This window comes from Arachis stenosperma, chromosome 3, assembly GCF_014773155.1.
Source record: "Arachis stenosperma cultivar V10309 chromosome 3, arast.V10309.gnm1.PFL2, whole genome shotgun sequence".
In the NCBI taxonomy this organism is placed as follows: Eukaryota; Viridiplantae; Streptophyta; class Magnoliopsida; order Fabales; family Fabaceae; genus Arachis; species Arachis stenosperma.
Window position 1 is genome coordinate 5,590,332 of NC_080379.1, and position 19,945 is coordinate 5,610,276.

The 19,945-nt window shown below is 28.7% G+C and overlaps 2 protein-coding genes across 2 annotated transcripts; both read right to left on the reverse strand.

Moving 5' to 3' along the window:
* Positions 1 to 9,054: 9,054 nt before the first annotated feature.
* Positions 9,055 to 10,119, reverse strand: LOC130967955 (protein SMALL AUXIN UP-REGULATED RNA 51-like). The gene has a single exon (XM_057893015.1). The coding sequence runs from the start codon at positions 9,875 to 9,877 to the stop codon at positions 9,542 to 9,544; it is 336 nt and encodes a 111-aa protein (XP_057748998.1). The 5' UTR covers positions 9,878 to 10,119; the 3' UTR covers positions 9,055 to 9,541.
* Positions 10,120 to 16,299: 6,180 nt separating this feature from the next.
* Positions 16,300 to 19,233, reverse strand: LOC130967681 (transcription initiation factor TFIID subunit 14b). The gene is made up of 6 exons (XM_057892651.1): positions 19,004 to 19,233; positions 18,571 to 18,659; positions 18,268 to 18,489; positions 17,711 to 17,898; positions 17,504 to 17,625; positions 16,300 to 16,685 (listed from the first exon to the last, which is right to left on the reverse strand). The coding sequence occupies exons 1-6, from the start codon at positions 19,115 to 19,117 to the stop codon at positions 16,596 to 16,598; spliced, it is 825 nt and encodes a 274-aa protein (XP_057748634.1). The 5' UTR covers positions 19,118 to 19,233; the 3' UTR covers positions 16,300 to 16,595.
* Positions 19,234 to 19,945: the final 712 nt, after the last annotated feature.

The following is a 19,945-nucleotide window of genomic DNA, read 5'->3' on the forward strand; positions in this document are numbered from 1 at the left end:
TGACTAAACAGTATTAATTGGATTAAAAGTCAATTGTGTGCTTGATTACTTTGTTAAGTGTACAGAAAATTAAGTTAATCAAAATAGGTCCAAGAAGTATCAACACAAGCCTATCATTGGTTTAGCTTGAACAAAGCATTTATATCATCACTCTTAATCCAAATATTGAGTGGTTGAACTACATGGAAGAAGAGTAAGAAAATTGTCCCAAGAACATAAACAAGCTCATATTGGTGGTCCATATCCAAGTCCAATCATTCAACTTAATTGCTAATTAAGTAATTCAATTTCATTTCATCTGATCTAAATCTCACCACTGAAATCAATTTCTTTATTCTCTATCTTCTCTTTGTTCATCACTCACGTGATTTCTCTGAAGTAAAGCAAGAAAAAGGTAAAGTTCTGAACTAGGAAAAAATCCAAGAACAAAAAGCAGTTTCTAAATCAAGTAAAGAAGAAAAAGTCAAAGAGGTTAGGGAAAAAGGCAATATCACATCCAAAGGGCAAATCACAAAAAAAAGTGTTTACATTTGTGCTTCATTGAAGTTCGGTGAAGAAATCTTCTTCTTGCATACATAGAAGTAAAAAAGTTGAAGATATTGAAGATGGTGACAATCTGCTGTGAATCAAGGTTCAAGAATCAAACTTGAGAATAAAGCAAGATTGCATGGTTCAGATTCAAGAAGCAATTTGAAAAAAAAAAGTTGAAAGAGAAGATAGAAGGAATGCATGCATATATGGTTAAGTCACTGCTTCTACTCTATCTCTTCTCTGTCACACCGATGCTGCTTCTGATCTTTGGGAGAAGAAATCAAACAAGTGCTACAGCAAGTTTCAAGTCCTGGAAGCTTCACTCATCTATCAAAGGGGTGAACAGTCAAGGATTGAAGTAAGGAGAGAAAACACAAAGCCTGAGTTTTCCATAGTTCACTGAGTTATTACCATTCTTTTCCTTCATGGTTCTCATTGAATATCTTATTTTTTTTTAGTCTAGTCTTTTTTTTTTGTTTTCAATGGTAAAAAGTATAATAACGAGGAATGTAAGAAACAACCATTGAATAAAAAAAAAAGAAAGAGAGTTAGACTTGCAGAAAAAGTCAATGTTTATTTCAAAAATTTTTTGTAAGTTTTTCTGTTTTGATGTTATGATCCTGAGAGAATTTTGTTGCAAGTTGGGTGAGCACTTTATTGTTAATAGCTAGAGTGAGTTCCTAATCAAGTTTAATTTGGGTTAGAAATTGAATTTGTCCCAGATAGAAGTGGTTAGAATTGTAGGGAGAATTGGTGAATGTAACTCTGTTGAAAGATAGTGAAATTCCGTCATAGTTGTGATAGATACTGGATATAGGCTATATTGAACTAAGTAGTTGAACCATGATATATCTTTGTGTCACTTCTTCTTTCCCTTCTCTTTTTCTAGTTCTACATGTTAAGAGACAAAACAGAATTATCTCTTAATTATTCTATCCATCTAAACTTCTCTAAATCACACCTTGTACGCAACTCTATTCGGCTCCTCTTCTGACAAGAGACAAAATAAAATAATTTCTTATTTTTTACTTGAAGCAGCACTTCCAAAACCAAAAGTTTCATCAAACTCCAAAATTAGTCAAACAAAATAAAAAGAGGCCAAGATTCAACCTCTTTTTCTTAGTCACTGGTATTCACTAAAGTTAATGATAGATAGCACATATTTTTAAACCTAATCCTAATTTTTTAAATTTTAAATTTTAAAAGGTTGTTCAAATTGACTGCATGTATAATTTGATTTCCTAGACTTTTTCATATATAAAATATGAGAGAATATTCTTGCTAGTTGCTTATTTCTTTCTTTTAGTTAAAAAGATAATTTGGTATATATTTAAAATTAGATCTAAATTGAAATAAATTCGATTTCGTTCGAATCATGTACATTCCTAATAGAAGATTAAAATAAAAATTGAGGTTAGATAACACGTTTTTAAATCTAATCCTAATTTTTTTAAATTTTAAATTCAGAATTTTTAAAAATGGTTCAAATTGACTTCACATATAGTTTGATTCCCTGGACTTTCTCATGTACAAAATATAAAATATAAGAGAAATAGAGAATGTTCCTACTAGTTATTCCTTCCTTTGGTTATGAAATTTTGATGGTAGGATTTGGTTCATCATAATTGTTATTATTGCTGTAATCATATGTTATCACGGGTCATAATCCTATCTTATCCTATCTTTTAGCTTTTTGTGAAGCATGGGTACAGGTTTCATGGGTTTAATTTAATTTCCTCTCTTCTTTTTCGGCATCTTTTGGTTGTATTTAATTAACTGTTTAACACTTTCTTTATGAGCTTTGTCTTCAAGTTAAGTTATTTAAATATCTAAGTTTAATGCTGAATTGACACTCAACAAAAAAAAAAAAAGTGATTATTCTAATGCCAAACATTTAATCATTGTGTTAACAAAATTAATTATTTTTGTAATTAATTACTCTGGTATATAGAAAATTAAATATGTAACATATGCATAAATATACACAAATATACAATATATTTTTTTATGAGTTGCATGCATTTAAGAACAAAATTGAAATACATATGATAGCATATATAAGATAAGATTGAAAGAATTAATGTATGTGGTACCACTGTCCATGTTTGTATCTCTTTCGATGTTTAATTTTAGTAGTGTTCCAATAATCATCTTCATCCAATTTATTAATTATATCACATAGTCATTTTTATTATTCTCTTTTTAATTATTTTTTTTATAGAAATTTAAGTGCAATTAACTTTATGTGAAGTTGATATCTGAGAGCCAGCCGTTAAATAATTTGACTGATTTGACTAAATTTTTATCTAATAGCTCTCAGATATTAACTTCACGTGAAGTCGACTTCTATTTTCACCTTATTTTTTCCCAATGGAGGATTTAATTAAAAAGCAAGCCAAGAAAATTACATTTGTACATGATCAATTTTTTAATTAAATTAAAATTAAAATAATTAAAGCACTTGATTGCTAGCTAATACAACAATTTACAAATTACAAAAGCAAAAAGTTAATAAAGTACTGACAATTTGATTCTGAATCTTAAGGATGAGAAAATGAGATATAAAGCAAAATAATAGTCCAAGAGAGGCAATTTCCAGGAAATAGAAGAAAAAAGTTGGATCACAAATATATAGACAAGACCCCAAAAGAGAAATTCCAATAACAAAGTAACAAAATAATATTCAAGTACAAGGGCCAAGTACATGTGCATTATTGGAGATAAATAAAAAATAAAAAAAAAATCTTCAATTTAGATATTACAAGGATATAAAATTATAAATAAATAAAGACATGATATTTTTGAGGCTACATTTGAAAGAACACTCACATCCTGCCACAAAATGAGAGAGGAGAAAAAAAGAAAATGCAAGTAGTCACAACTGGCTTTTATTTGGCTTATTTCTTTGTTTTAATTGTTTGAATCTTTTGTTGGTCCAGACAAAATCAAAATTCTCATGTGAACAAGCACCATAGGGAAACAAAAATGATAGGCTGGTATGAAATGAAGGAAGATATTTCTGTTGGGGAAATTATAAACCAAAGAAAATAAATAAATAAATACATAGATAAAATAAAATAAGGTAAAGGAAATGGAACTTGATGAGAAGCAGAAAAGATATTCTTCTAATTAAGAGGGTCATGCCTCATGCATGTTTGGTTTTAAAAATGCAAAACAGAGTTTTTGAGTGAAGGAAAGAGCAGATTTTTTAAGATCAAATATTATTTTAGTTTTTCATTTTTAAAATTAATTTTTTATTTTATTTTTAATATTTAAAATGTCTTATTTTTGTTATAAACATCTTATTTCATTATATATATTTTAGTTATATTGGCCAAAACTACTTTTTTTTTTTCAAAAATTACTTATTTATTTTATTATTATTATTATTATCTTTTTTAAGGTAACAACAACAATAGTAACTGTGATGGCTATATTGGTAATTATAAATTTGTAGTGATTTAAAAGTAAAATTGATAGAAAAATAAGAGACAGAAGAAGATAATAATAAAAGAAAACGTTAATTTTGATGGAAAGCCATAAATAAGATGATTTAAAGTTAGGGATGAATTAAAACTTAATTCAAATATTAAAAATTAAAATAATATTTTATCTAACTCTTTATTAGGATTTGCTGCTTTTATCTTGATTTTTAAAAGTGGTTAGTTATCTTCTCTTCATTAAAAAAGTGAATTCATTTGAAAAATATGAAAAAAAGGGGGGAAATTTTTTCTTTGTTGGTCGAGACAAATTAGCCGAATTTCTAATAATAAAGAATGATGCACTAGTAATATAACTATGAATAGACAAAATAATAGTGATAGCTGAGAGAAAATTAGTAATATAAGATATAATATATAACAAAATTTAGATACAGTTAATTTCACATAAAATTAATTATATATATCTAAATTTCTATTTATTAGAAAAACTGTAAAATGAGAGTTGGATTATAATTAATCTACAAAATCTATTTAACATATATCTATTAATATATATTTATATAGTGTGAGAAATAGATTACGAGCGATTTGGATAAATAATTTAATTAAACTCTTTTAAAAAAAATTTAAAACATAAAAATTTATATTAAAAACAGTTTATAAATAAATTATTTATATTTGAAAAGTTGTCAAATAAATATTTGTTTTAAAGTTGTTTAATAAATAAAAATAATAAAATAACTTTTGAAAAAAAAAAGAGTTAAATTTTTTGATTTTTTTAAAAACTGTTAAATAATTTTTTAAAAAATTAAAAATATATTTAAAAAACTATACCAAACATCATTAATATAACTTTTTATAAGTCAAAAATCTAAAAAAAAAAATTTTTAAAACTTTTTAAATGGACTAGTAAGTCTTAACCAACTTCTAGGCAATTAAATAAGCAGATTTCAACTAAGTCCTAACTACAATTTTACCCAACTTGATGTTTTCCCTCTAAAATAAAAGAATAAAAAGAAGCAAACATGGGAGAGAGGAAGTTGCCGAGTTGGTGAGGCAGTTATAACTTATTATAAGAGGGAGTTGTGAATGTTAGAAGCCCTTTGTGGCTGAAACCAAAAGAAAGAAAGAAAAAGGTACACATACACATTAATAATAATAATGCAGAAGAGAAAGAGGACCATCTAACCAGAGGCACTCTTTTTCTTTCATATGGTCCCTTCTCTCTTAGGCAAATTAAAATTGCTTGCTAGTTGCTTTCACTCTTTGTTTCCATGCAACTTGCTTATCCTTTTTGTTAAATGCATCATTAGCTAACACATGAACAAACGGAATCAACTTGTACATGGATTCCACCTTTATTATATTGCTCTGTAAGAGTGTTTCTAAATATTTTGGTAATGCGTTTAAAAAAACGTAAAATATTTTATATAATCATCTAATTATATTTATTTTTTATCATTATTTACACAGTTAAAGTAAAAATTAATTATTTTTTTAGATGTATCTGTAAAATTATTTTATACTGATAATAATATTAAAATTAAATTAATAAAAATATTTTACAATTTTGATGAAATGATTGGTATACTAATATCTAGGCCTGGCAGCATGAACCCCATCCGCTGCGGGTAGGGTTGGGCACGGAGCGGGTTGGTTTGCGGAGCCGCCCTACCCGCACCCCATAATATGTGTTATATATGTTTTAGGAGTTGAACCAAGGACCTTAAGCATGTGACAAAGGTTCCCAGCCACTGAACCAAAGATACTTATGTTATTTATGAGATATTTGTGTCATTATAATGTTTCTTTTTGTCAACCCGCGGGTAGGGTCGGATACCCGCGGATTGAGCGCGGGTAAGGTTAGGGTTGGGTATTTCTCAACCCGCGGGTAGGGTAGGGTTGAGTGTTAGTTAAAAACTCAACCCACGGGTAGGGTTAGGGTTGGGTTCAAACCCTACCCTACCCTACCCATTGCCACCCCTACTAATATCACAAGTTTTTGTCTATTTATTATTTGTATGGAAATTATAATAAGAGAAAAGAAAATTAACAGTCAAAATAATTTTAAAGATATGATGCGTTAATTTAGTCATCGAAAAATTAAATGTCTCAGATTAATTTTAAAAGATTCAATTGTAAATTAGATTAATTTTTTTTTATCAATTAGATGACACAAGGGAGACTCAAATTCGCAACTTCTTAAATGAGTATGGAAAAACTATGTTATTTAAGCTATAACTCATTGGCAATCAAACTGGCAATTAGCCAATTAGTTATTAGGTTATCACATCTTAATTTAATTGATCTAAAACAATGAAGGATCAAAGTACAGATAGTTATAGTTTGCAACTGATGAATCATGGAGAGAATAGTGTAATGCACCAAAACCAAAAAATGATGATAACTGTTAAAACTGTAATGCAGAAAACAACATATACATGTACTATAGAGTACTAGTTTCTTTCTTTTCTGCAAAACAGACAAATATTTTACCAACATGACAAAAACAGAACGGAATTCACAAGAAAAGCTAAGGGAACCTTTTTTTAAAGTAACTTTTTCTCTTGCCACTCGTTTATTTAATTTCTTCCGTTACATACTTGAATTCTCTCTACTTCACTACTTAGTAATTAATTATTGTACCTGAATTTAATAAAAAAAACTTGCCTAAAATATTAAAGGAGATTAATTAACCATAAAATATTACTTCATTCACTTGTTAAGAGACAGATGAGTATGCAAAGTTTTGGTAAAAGCAATGAGAGTGATAGTATATATATTTTAAGAATTTAATTAGATTAATATATATTATTATAGAATTTAATTTTGAGATACTGATAGTATATAAATATTTTAAGAATTTAATTAATTTGTGTTCTAAAAATATATTTTAAAAATATAATAATTTTTTAATATTTTTATATATATTTAATATATTAAAAATAAAAAAATTAATTTTTACAATAATTTTTATAAAATATGTTTTTTTTAGTATACTTAACTTATTATCTTTAGAGCACAAATTAACAAAATTTATATTTTAAATAATGATTTAATTAGATTAATATATTTAGATTTTTTTAATAATAAATTTAAATTATTATTTTTATTAATATAATAATACACGATTAATTATTTTGTCTGAATTTAGTGGTATATGCTTATTCTTGAGTGATATAATTAGAATAATAATTATTAAATTTAATTACGTTAAAATCAGAGTTAATTGCTTCTTGTACGAGCTGGTACAAGTTTTTTAATTTAAAACTCCAACAAGAAGTTACAGCATGAGAATGAGGAAATGTTGAGTTTTAATTATTTTATTATTAGTAATAGAATAGTAATTAACGAAGTGGGGGCATATATATTTGATGAAAAACAAAGCATGTCATCGTACAATTATATTTCCGTACGACCTTAAGTACTGCACGTTCTTCTGACAAGCTTTGCATGCTCTGTTCCCTTAACTTTATTTCTATTTATTAATAATTAATTTTGCATTAATTTGTAACCAAAAAAATTAAATTTACTTTTTCGTTGTACAAGCTTGTTTGATTATGATTTAGTTGAATGAGTTGTTGAGATGAGAAGAGGAGGGAGGATAAAGATAGAACTCATAGAAGTGAAAAACAGGGTGATGTAAATTAAACAGAAGAGGGTAATAAATGATGACTAGTTAATGAGTATTTATTTAGAAAGGGGACATGTAAGGGTAAAAATAAGCCACAGAATTTTTTTTCTTTTAATTATTTGATTGTTCAAAATAACATTTCTGAGTGAAACTTTTAAAATTAATTTGTAAAAATACATTAAATTATTCATGTAAATAATGACACATATTTAGAATAGCGTGAGGAATAATAATAATTATGCTTTATATAAAATTTATATTAAGAAAATATTAAATTAAGAAAATATTAAATTAATACATTTAGATATAAAATGAAATTAAATGCACTAATCTAATTATTCAATTTCTAGAATAAAAATTTTTGCAAAATAGAAAGAGTATAAACATCCTTTAATAATGATATGGATATTGTTTCGAGAATTATCTGAAATTGGGTTGTATTTGAACCTGAATGTTAAGGTTCAAGTTTTAAGTGGAGTGATTTTCGACTTAGCCTACATTAAGTAGCCGTCGTCCGAGTTGTCCGTGAGAAGATGCAGGGTGATACTTGTAAAATACTCTGATGTCTAAGTTAGCAAGGGTCTTAGCAGGTTTAAGTGTATTAGAACTTAAGTATAGTTGAGGGTGTCAGTGTATTTATAGGTGATGAGTAAATAACCACCATTAGAGTAATTTCGCTTTTCAAATGATGGATAATTGTCATTTTATTTAATAGTTGTTGAGATTTCTCTTCTAAAAATGTGTGAGAGATATTTGAGATTGATTATAACTTCTTTAGAAGTGAATTATTATCTTATAGTGTTCTATCTGACCTCTTAAAAAATCGATTATATGTTAGACATCTTTTAAAATTTTATATACTTTTGGCCTGACTTATATTTTTGGTCAGGTATGAATAGATATATTATGTTAGTTAATATTATATTTAATCTAACACTTATTAAAAAATGATCAAAGTGATTTGCTTCAAGTAAGGTTTATATATATCGTTGGAATCAAATCAAACTATATGCTTAAAAAGGCCAAATAACTTAAATGAAAAGAATTACGCCTTGTTTAAAATTATAATTTTTGGCTTAGTAAATCTAGATCCAACTAGGTTAGGTTGATTTAGTGGTTACTTTTCTAGTCCGCTTAAATAAATGTTAAAATTTAAATCTCACCTTGTACTTGTAGTAACTTATTACCATAAAAAACTTAAAAAAAATCTAGATCCAACACATATTCAATAAATTTCCATAAATAAGAGGTTTTTTTTTTCTTTTTATTTATCTTATATATATCTTTTGGTTAGAACTTCTAATATATATCCTCATGATATCAATTGTACAAAAACTTCAAACAAATAAAAGAAATCCATAAATAATTAAATCTCAAACACTATTATTAACCTTTACTCAATTTTTTCAACAAGAAGAAAAGGAATAGGAGAATTGAAGAATAAGAGAGAGAAAATGAACTCCATTGCATTCATTAACATTGACATTGACATAGTTAATTAACAAATTAACTAACTTCTCTCACAGAAGCATACTATATATATATATAGCTCTTCTGCAAGGAAAACCTCAACTTTTTGTACAATTTTTCACCCCATCCATCAAACCCTAATCCCTCATCACACACATCTACTTGTGTATGCATGTGTATGAGGTTCCTCATATTCAAAATTAAAGTTAGAGTCATACTTAAAACAACCACATACATAGGTTGTTCAAACAACCTCCTACCCCAAAAATAAAAAAAAAAGAAAAAGAAAAAGAAAATACATCAAGAATAATCATGACGATGATGAGATTGAGAACAAGCTTAGCATGACTAAGATGAAGATAAGACAAGTTAAAAAAAGGAAGAACTTGATGAGAAAATCAATAATAATAACTGCATATCTTCATCTTCGTCATGGTCGCCGCCGCCGCCGTCGTCGTCATAATCAACTTGAAGTAGTTAAGGAGCGGAGAAAAACAACTTCTTCACAAGGAATAGTGAGACCCATGTCATGTTCAAACCCGAATTCTTCTTCGGCTTGACGAAGAAGACATTGAAATTCAGGATTACCCAACAACGAAATCGGAACAATGTACCTTCTTCTATTCTCACCAACATAAACAGCAAAGTGCCCTTTTGGAACATCAAGAGGAAAAGGATCGTTGTTATTATTTTCGTATCCATTATTATGACTATTCTTCTTCCCTAAGCTCGAACACCTCTTCAATATTTGCTTCAAGACCGCACTTTGTGAAATCTTGTTTGATTTTCTAAGCCCCATAATAATAATTAAATAATTTTGTTTGAGAGTAGAGAGAAGAAATTGAAGATAGAAGAAGAAAAAGAAGAGATGTGATGATGTGAAATGAAAGAAGGGTGTTGAGTATTTATTGAGAGAGGGGGGGTGTTATGTTGTGACGGTAAAAGTAGCGTTGCGATAAGTTTGAGTTGTTGAAATAACAATTTTTAGGGGCACGGGTGTTGGAAGGGCATAGTAGGGGCCAACCACTCTGGCTATACTCCTCTATGTTGCTCCTCTACTTCCCACCATGGACCCATTTTCTTTCTATATATACACATCATTGCTTTCTTTCGCTATAAACAAATGCGGTATTTATAACAAATTTAATGATTTATTATTAAGATTTAGACGAAAAGATAAATATAGGTCTTGAGTATTTTATTATGAGTATAATTATTTTTTTGTTAATTTTAATTATAGATAGCTTTGTAACTTTTGTAAACGAGAGCATATATAGTAATATAGATTTTTTTTTGTGATGGTTTGAATTAGTAGGAAAAGATTTATATGTTTTTGTTTATAAAGGTTAAATATTTGTTTGTAATTAAATTTAATGAAAGACTTAATTAAATTTAATTAAAGACTTTTTTTTAATTTTAGTGTCCTAACAAAAATTAATTGTGAATGTGTACAAAATAATAATGACTTGTAACGACAGTATTTGTCTGGAAATTTCTAATCTTTTTTGTGGCGAAGGTAGTTTTGTTTCAAAATTTTAAACTGCTTTTTGTATTGAGAAATTAAACTTTGTTACGTTTTTGTTATGAAGTTTTAGAAATTTCTTCCAAGAAAATATAATTCTGTTTGGAATTTTTTTCTATACATTTTTTTTAACAAAATATGAAGCATAGAATCGTTTTTGATCCTTATATATATATATATAGTCAAATGAATTTATGTAGTTAATATCATGTTTACACTTATTACCACTTAAATAAATAGTAATTTATTCTGTTTGATCAATTTTGGAATCTCAATTCTCCATATGCTTGTTTCTTTATTATATCAAGTTCCTCTCCTCATTATCAACTTTTTTTGTGCCTACACAAAAACATGATAATTCGCTATAAAGTAACGACTATAAATTATAATAATAGTTTTGGAGCTGGACTATTTATTTATTTATTTTTTCTACTCTCTATAGCTACTTAGCATTGGGGTTGGCGATTATACGTTCAAAACTAAGACGAAATCTTGTCACTTTCTAGTTAACACCATATATGATGATAATTCTTTGAATTACCGAAACCACTTCAATAATAATCTTCATAATCACTTTTGGAAGATTTTCTACCTTTATCATCTTTTGGCTTAATAAAGCTTTTAATATAGTTTGATGGTTTACTTAAATTTTGTTTTGTTTTGTTTGGTGCTGATTTAATTTGACCATATATAGATGATCTCTTTGCATGCATGTATGTAGTAGTTGGTTTTAGTGCATAGGCTTATGTACAATATATTTAATTTCTTGCATTTAAATTTTCTCACATTAAAAATTATAACAATGCAAAGTTATTATATTATTGTGATGTTCATTTCAAATTTGGGACATCTATATATTTTCTTAAAACAAAAAATTAAAAGAGCCACAGTAGTTTAAGATGGGAATTAATTTTGAATTTGATATAAATAAAAATAGAGGAGTGCTAGGGCTAGCAGATTTTGTGAGTTATAGCCATCAATTAGCCATCAATAGTGTATTTAATGATGTGAGGTTTTATCTAATAATGGAGAATCACTCATTTTTGTTTTGCTGGTTAAATGCTGGCCAGATTTTAACAAATCTGTTGGTCTCCTAAACTTTCCCATAAAAATATGGTGGAAACTCAGGTGCAGCGACTTCATGTGAAGTTAATAACTGAGAGCCGTTAAATGATTTGATTGATTTGATTAAATTTTTATCTAATTGCTCTTAACTATCAACTTCATGTGAAATCGATTACACCTAAGTTTTCACCTAAAAATATATGCAGTAGTATAAAACAGCAAGTTAATTGCGGCATGTGTGATTGTTTGTGACAATATTCAAGAAACAAGAAATTGTTCATGTGTTGGTCTGATCAAATTGTACTCATTAGTACAACCTGGTAATGTGTTTGCCTTTCCCTGTTGTTTTGGTCTTTGTGATAATGTGCAGTGATCAGAGATCAGAGACACACTCAAACATGACAGATAATATTAGATTCAGTGAAAAAATCAAACCATTTTTGCAGCATCCCATGTGTCTCTCACAGTCTTATTCATCCATCCATCTTTTTCAATTTTCTTATTTTATTTTATCTCACTGGAATCATGATTGATTTCACTTTTACTTTCAAAGTTCAAAATAAATTTGAAATAATTTTGTATATAATAGCCTGAAAAGTTCTTAATAGCTTGCTTGACCATTTTCTTGTTACATTATGATTCATCACCAGGTCTGCCACATTTATATTATCATTTTATTTGCAACATAGTACATGTCCCACTTCTATTGCACCATGTGTCATGTCTATACACCTAAAAATTATTAGTAAGGTACAAATTTTTATTTTAACTTATTATTAGAATACAACTAATTATATTAAATACCAATAACTTCCATTGAAGAGCTAATTAATAATCTTTCACTTTTTATGTTACAAAAATATTAATAGTTTGATACAATAATGAATAAGAGTCACTTTTATTTTAGATGTGATCAAATATAATAAGAAGTTAAAAATAATGTTCCTATATACAATAATCTCCGATTCTATAATATATAATCTATCTACCAATTCAAAAAAAAAAAAAAAATTGTAGCTTATATACGTGTAATATTAGATGATACACTTTTCTTTGGCTAGTGAACCACAAAGAAAATTACGATGCATTATTCATATCACCTTTTTTCTTCTTAGAAGAGGGCATGCTTCATAACCTTCCATTTTTGTTAAAATACAATATTATAATGAATTAAGTATAATTTTGATTTTTAAGGGATAAGTCAAAAAATTTTTTGTCTCTAACTTTTTTTTTTGCAAATAAAATTGTTTTTAAAAATTGTTATTTTTACTTAAATATTAAAATTTTAGACCAAATTACCCATAACAAGAAAATTATAAAATAAAAAAAAAGAAAAAAAGAAAAAGAGAGTATTTCTGCTATTGTAAAGGAGAAAAGAAAGAAGAAGAAGGGAAAAGGAAAGAAGAAGCTAAGAAAATTGTCCACGATCTACTTTTGCTTTCGTTTTCGCCGCCACTTCCGTACGATTTTGGTCCCTAAAGTAAAGACGATTGATTTTAAAACCAAGTTAAACCTTAGGGGTGATTTTGTATATAAAAAAAATTAAGGACGAAAAATTTTTTCGACCTATATCTTAGAGACCAAAATCGTACTTAATCCTATTACAATTGACTATCACTCTTACATGTTATTGTTGTTTTTTTTTCTATTATATTTCTCAATCTGACACATTAAAAATTAATTTATTATGAATTTAAACTATATTTAAAAATTAATCGTTTATCAATAAATTACTATATTAACAAGACATGATTTGAACTTCTCATTTTATTTAAGTAAATGAATAAATTGATTATTTGACTAATCTAAATTGGTTTATCTGTGGTTTTGTTACTGTTAAAATTTTTGTTTAATCTTCACAAATATATTATTATTATTATTATATTATTTAAGAAAAGCAAATGATAAGAAGGTAGGAAAGCTTGTCGAGAAAAGTGAATAGAAGCATAGAGAGGTCATACTCAAGAACGTGGTTGGTTGGTTGGTTGGTTCATTTCTTCGAAGACATTCACATTAATTGTTCTAATTAGAATGACTCTAATAAATACAACCCCAGCCTCAGTGTAATAAAAGCTTTGATCATGCTTGTCAATTTATCTACCCACATTAATTTGATTATCAAACTACATTGTTTTCTAACTAGAAAAAAATAAAATAAAAAAAGTGTGTATGTCAACAACATTGTGAAGTTTCTTTCACTATGTGGTCCTTTCTAAACCATGACCACAGCATTATTTTGTAATAAGACATGAATTATATCCAATGTGCGCCACAATTTCGTTGCGTTAGTTAACATGTTTCCAAGGTTTAGAAAGTGATATTATTAATTTATTATTATTCTTTGAAAGGTTAAAAATTTTGTGATTCGTATACGGCATTGTCCGGCATGCATTTACGTGAAGTCTAATTTTATTAAATTAATTTGGATTGGTTAAATTAATTCCACGCTGTACTGTGCACAGTACAATATTGGCGTTAATATATAATTTTATTTTCAAAAAAAAAAAAGAAGAGAGTAAAATAAAAGATTCTCTTTGATGTAATATGTAGGATACATACTAAGACAGGTAATTTGGTATCACTTTCCTTGCATATACTCTTCATGTTCTGCGAAGGAGATTATTTGAAGAAAATAAAATTTAAAATAGAGGAGAAATTTATAATTTATACAATATATATTTATATATTTTTGTTTTGAAGAAAATTGGGTGAGAAAGTTGAAAGGGCCACCAATTTTGATGAAATAAGGATAATAAGGGATATTCTTTTAAGTTGAAAGGGACTTGACCTATACTTTGGCACATGAAGGCCATGTTACTCTTGCCTCTAAGCAAAAAAAATAATCAAATTGCATTTGCCATTGACATTGGCCTTGCCCCTTCTCTCACTCACACTCACACTCACACCATTCCAACCGTTTGATAATGCCTACCCTTCACTCTCCAAGGCACCCTCTAAATTGATTTGTTCATAGCAAATTGTAGCTTTAATTGCCTTTGCACTTTATGTCCTTTTTATAGAAAACTTTAATGGAATCAAATTGTACTCAAAACCAAGCCATAAAAAATACATGGAAGTGAGTAATGACTATCTAAAGGACTAAAAGTAACTACAAACTATGTTGTTAAGTCAACTGAGGCTAGTTCCATTGGCTGGATTTTCCCTTCTCGAGTGTTCATCGTTTGATCCTTCTTTTTCTTTATAATACACAAAAAAAAAAAAACTACAAATGCTATATGCCAAGTAGTTGGAAAACTTTACATCTTGGTGATGTTCTTTCATTTTCTCTTTTTGTTTTTTTCCCCTCATAGTATCCCCCAATCCGACAAGTCAATGACTAATTTGTTGTGGATCGCAAGTCCATTTAAGAGTTTACCGTTGGTTAATAAATTATTACATACACAAAAGGATATTCGAACCTCTAACATTTACTTAAGCGGACTAATAAATTAATCACTAGATCAACTCATAATTTGGTGGTTATGTTTCTCATTATAAGAAATTTGACTAATCTAATCGAATCTAACTGAAGTTTCCCAAAATCCCTGGTTTAAGGGACTTATATATTTACTATTGTGCCCAATCTTATGCTAATTGAAAAATGAAAAATTTTACCATTCCCGGTATAAATTAGCATTTTGAAAAAAATAAGGAGTACGATACTTTATGAAAATTAACTTAACTGTTAAAGACAAAAAGAAAAAAAAAAAAAGACAAAATAAAACATCTTAAATCTTAAATTTTAAACATTAAACTCTAAAGCTAAATTATTGATATAAAAAATATAATAAATAAAGAACTAAAATTTGTTTAATAAACAATAAATGTAACACTTGTTATTTAGGAAGAGGAACATTTAAGGATAAACTATTTTTTTTTTCATTATGTAGAATTTAATGCGCTTATTGGATTTACATTTTAATTTTAACACCAAATTGATAAACAAGTCATAATACATTGCTCGGTGATTACAACTCTTTAACCAAAAACACATCATTAAGCCATGCCCGTGAATAAACAAAACATATCATCCATTATTCTTCCTATGATGTTTACTATATTATACAAGCATTTATTTTGATATGAACTATTTATGAAAAATGGGGGACTAAAGCCCTAAAATGTATTGTATATGCATTGTACCTACCATGTCTTTGAGCTTGGTATTTTTGGTCTGCCACTCTGCCCAATATACCAACTCAAAGGGACACAAACTAAGGAGACTCATTGGTATTATTATTAAAACCTACCAAAAACAACGTGGGTGGGAGTTGAGTTTCACATTAATGGCAAAACCCTGAAAAGTCCACTTCTATCCCTAGTTCACATCACACCCAAACAATGAATGTAATGCAAGCTTCAGTGTCTTGCTTGTAAGATCAACACCATTAAACAATAAAAATAGATAAATAAATAAATAAAAGTTAATGCAAGCTATTCAATGCAAAAGATACAATTCAGCTGAGAAAATTTACTCTTGTGCATACACAACTACACTTACCAAGCATAGCTTACATGTGTATATATATCAAGATTCAATAGAACAAGTTAGCAAGTGTTTATCATTTTGAGAATTTTCAAAAAGAAAAAAAAATATGGTAAATAAGAAAGCAGGGGAAATTTTAGCCTACTATTCTCATATTCTGACACTAGCATACTACTAAAACTTTTTTAGCTATACTGAATGTATATTATATAAAATTATAAATAAATTAACTCTTGGGAGCAAATCATACACATTTGGCCTCTTGTTTATTGGCAGGGACAAACTAATCTTAGACAATTACAACAACGCAGACAAAAATGAAATCAATGATTACACAGCCGAAGAGAATTAGAGAGAAACTAGCATCAGGAAACCACATACTTTACTCATTCCTCTGCCACCTCACTAATTCGAAAACAAACCTTAAAGATCCGAATTGTACATTTACTGGTCAGAAGACGATTTGAAGTATTGATGATGCTGCCCATCTATCAAACTAATCTGTCGTCTGAGTTTAGCAATATGAGCTTGAACCTAAGAGAAGGCATTCGACGGATGAAATAACTGTCAGCTCAGAATATTAGTTTTCTTAGATGGTTTATAGATGACAGAGTCACTCACCGAATACAAGGAAAGTTAATGCACAATTTATGCATTTGATGATAACGGATGACAAAATTAAATCCTTTGATTATGAATAATCAGAGAAGTGGTGCAATATAGGAGCAATTAGATGAAACTATAATGTCTCCCCCCTTTCTTGAGAAGTTAAACTAAATAATTCAATTACAATCAAGCATCCCAAACAATGACAGATCAGCACAGCAAATAACCTAATTAAGGATATACGGTAGTGCATTCTGTGCTAATATTCCAAAGTGGTAATTCTTACAAGTGCATGCTAGGATGCCTATGCTATGGTAGCTACGGTGCCTTAAAAGGTTTGCTAAAATTGAAGTAACGCTTTTTTTACTATTTAACAATGCTTTTTAATTTAAAAAATAAAAGAAAAAGTGTTACCAAAATATAAAAAAAAAAATGTCACTTTAATTTTGACTACACTTTTATAGCCACCATAACCACCATAACCATAGGCATCATAGAGTCCACCTTCTTACAGCGGTCTTGCTGCAGAGGTACAAGACACAAGTCACAAAAATAATCCGTAAACATCATTGGGAGAACAAATGTCTTGATCAGAACATCTGAGACAAAATTCTCCATGCATGCAAAGTCTGTCAATGACTCATTTAGATTCATAAAAACTTAACATCAAGGCATCAAAAGAAGCCCTAATTTCCACAATAAGTTATATGCTATAAATGTGACTGATGGTATTGTGTGGTATATACCTGCTGACGAGCAGCTGCAAGCTGCAAGAGTTCATCTGCTTCAGAGAAATTTGTGAACCATTGGCTTAAGGGATGATCTTTGGTATCGCCTTTCCTTCTTTTACTTGCATCCTCAACAGGTACTGCATTTGTATTATACATTTAGTTAACTCAAACATGAAACAAAAGAAAGCTGCAGAGAACACTGGCAACTGTTAAGTAACATACTTGGTGGAGGCAAGGTAACGCCAGGGGGCAATCTCGGCACGTTCACTGCTGGATGGTTTTGCACACGGGACAAAAAAGCCTCCGATGGATCAGGAAAAACTATCTCATCATATAACTCCACGACAACAGGCTTCTTTGTTGACATGGAGCTGTTTTCATCCTCTGGATACAATTTCAAGTGATGATATCTGTGTATATAGTACACTTCAATAAAATACAAGATTCAGAAATTACTGCACATTTCACAAAGAAAATAGTCTGCAATTTCACATGACTAATGAATGCCAGTTGGAAAGCTCTTTAGTGCATCATTAAGATCACGCACTTGAATTGTACAAAACCAACCTACCATAACATGACATAAAACTAACTTTACACTCATCCAAGCTTATCTCTATTGATTAAGTGAAGCACTCAATGCAAATTGTTCCAGCAGAATTAGAACTTCTTCATTGAACAAATCAAGAAATCAAAAAGTATCAACAAATGCCTTAAGACACTACTGTTATTGCCCTGAATCAGCTACCAAATAAAAAGATCAGTACAGAGCAACTTACAAGTTTAAAGGTTTGTCACAAACATCACTGTGGAAATGAAGTGTGATCACAATTTCAAATTCACCCCATCCCGCCTCCGACAACTCGAAAGGCGGAGACTCCACAACTCGTGTGGGATTATTAAAACTAGAATGCAATTGAAAAACAGCACGCTTTACTATTGCCCCAAGGTCCTCATTTGATGCTCCACGAACATATACAGTCCATTTATGTGACTGATACCTTGTACAGCACAAATATTGTCACATTCTCTCTTTAATTTGAGAATAATAATAAAAACATTTGGTAATGAGTGATACTTACTCACTAGCCTTTTTCCCAAGCCAGAATGCAATATTTCCATACACTATTGGAACACTTATTTCTACATCCTTGAGCTTCTTACCTAAGTTCTACACAAAACCATGAATGGTTTTATTGGTTACACTAAACAGTCAAAATAAAAATAAAAAGAGTCACTTTTAATAAACTAGATTAATTCCAAATAACATTTTTTTTCCCGTTCTGCTTCTGCAGTGTTTGTTTTTCCATGTTAAAATCGTAGTTCTTATGTATGATAGGTTCAGATTCAACTCAGATCAAAGCTTCAGCATTGAAACCACTGAAACAAACCAAGCTGCAAGCTTTAATTACCCCAGAACGAAATCATTGTTTAGGGATTGTGGAAAATGGGGTTTTTATTTTGCTTTTTGAAATTTTGTTGTTTCCGGAATCAGAATGGAGAGAAAGGGGTTACCTTCTTATCGGTGTCTTCGGATTTTCCCATTTTGGTTCGGTGAGATTTGGGGGTAGGACCACTTAATTCAGGCTGATCTTGACCGTGCTTTTTTGAGGATGAGCTGTTGGTCATATCAATCTAACGACTTCGTCGCAGTCTCTCAGATCAAACGCTTAATCAATCGGAGCAATTTGCTTTGGCTAGGGTTTCTGTCTCTAGTCTCTACCGAATTTGCGCACTTCCTGTCGTTGACGACGTCGTTTGCTATGTTTCTTCGGTTTCTTCTGTTTTTGGGCTTAAATTAAGCCCAATTCTCAAGTGGGTTAAAAAGTTCTGAACGGCCCAACCAAGGGCCTGGTATCTTTTTTAATGTAATCAAACAAAAAAAATATTTATCGACCAAAAAAAATATTTTTTTCTTAATTTTTTTGTTTGATTACATTAAAAATAAATATATAAATAAAAATAAAAAATAAAAAATGCTGACAATAAATAAATAAATAAATAAATAAATAAAAAGTTTAGTCACCAATAAAAAAAATTACCCAACTTAAGTTCATGGAGTGATTAATTCACTTATTGGCTTAAGTAAGTGTTAAAATTCGAATTTCACTTTACATACTACATATATGAATCCATCAACAATAATAAATTTTTAAACAGAGTTTAAATTTGTAATGGATTAATTCTTGATATACTGAAAATATTGTGAAAAAAAATTCAGAAAATTTATTAAAAATATGTAAAAAATGTTAAAATTATATAAGCATTCGAATTATCATTGAAAAAGATTTATAAAATGAAATTTTCTAAATAACAAAACATATCTCTAGTTAAGAATTAGAATTGTTTGAACTGTAATTACAGTTTCTTAACAAGTTGACTCATTTTTTTTAAAAAAAAAATTAGATATGAGATTTAATTAATTTGAAACTCACACAATATTTAGTGGCAGTAATA

Excerpts from the sequence above, each read along its gene's own strand:
- LOC130967955 (XM_057893015.1), bottom strand. The coding sequence starts at position 9,877 with ATGGGGCTTAGAAAATCAAACAAGATTTCACAAAGTGCGGTCTTGAAG.
- LOC130967681 (XM_057892651.1), bottom strand. The coding sequence starts at position 19,117 with ATGACCAACAGCTCATCCTCAAAAAAGCACGGTCAAGATCAGCCTGAA. Across the intron at positions 18,490-18,570 it reads CTTGGGAAAAAGGCTAGTGA|GTATCAGTCACATAAATGGA; the intron begins GTAAGTATCACT and ends GTGCTGTACAAG. Across the intron at positions 17,899-18,267 it reads TGTGACAAACCTTTAAACTT|ATATCATCACTTGAAATTGT; the intron begins GTAAGTTGCTCT and ends CTATATACACAG.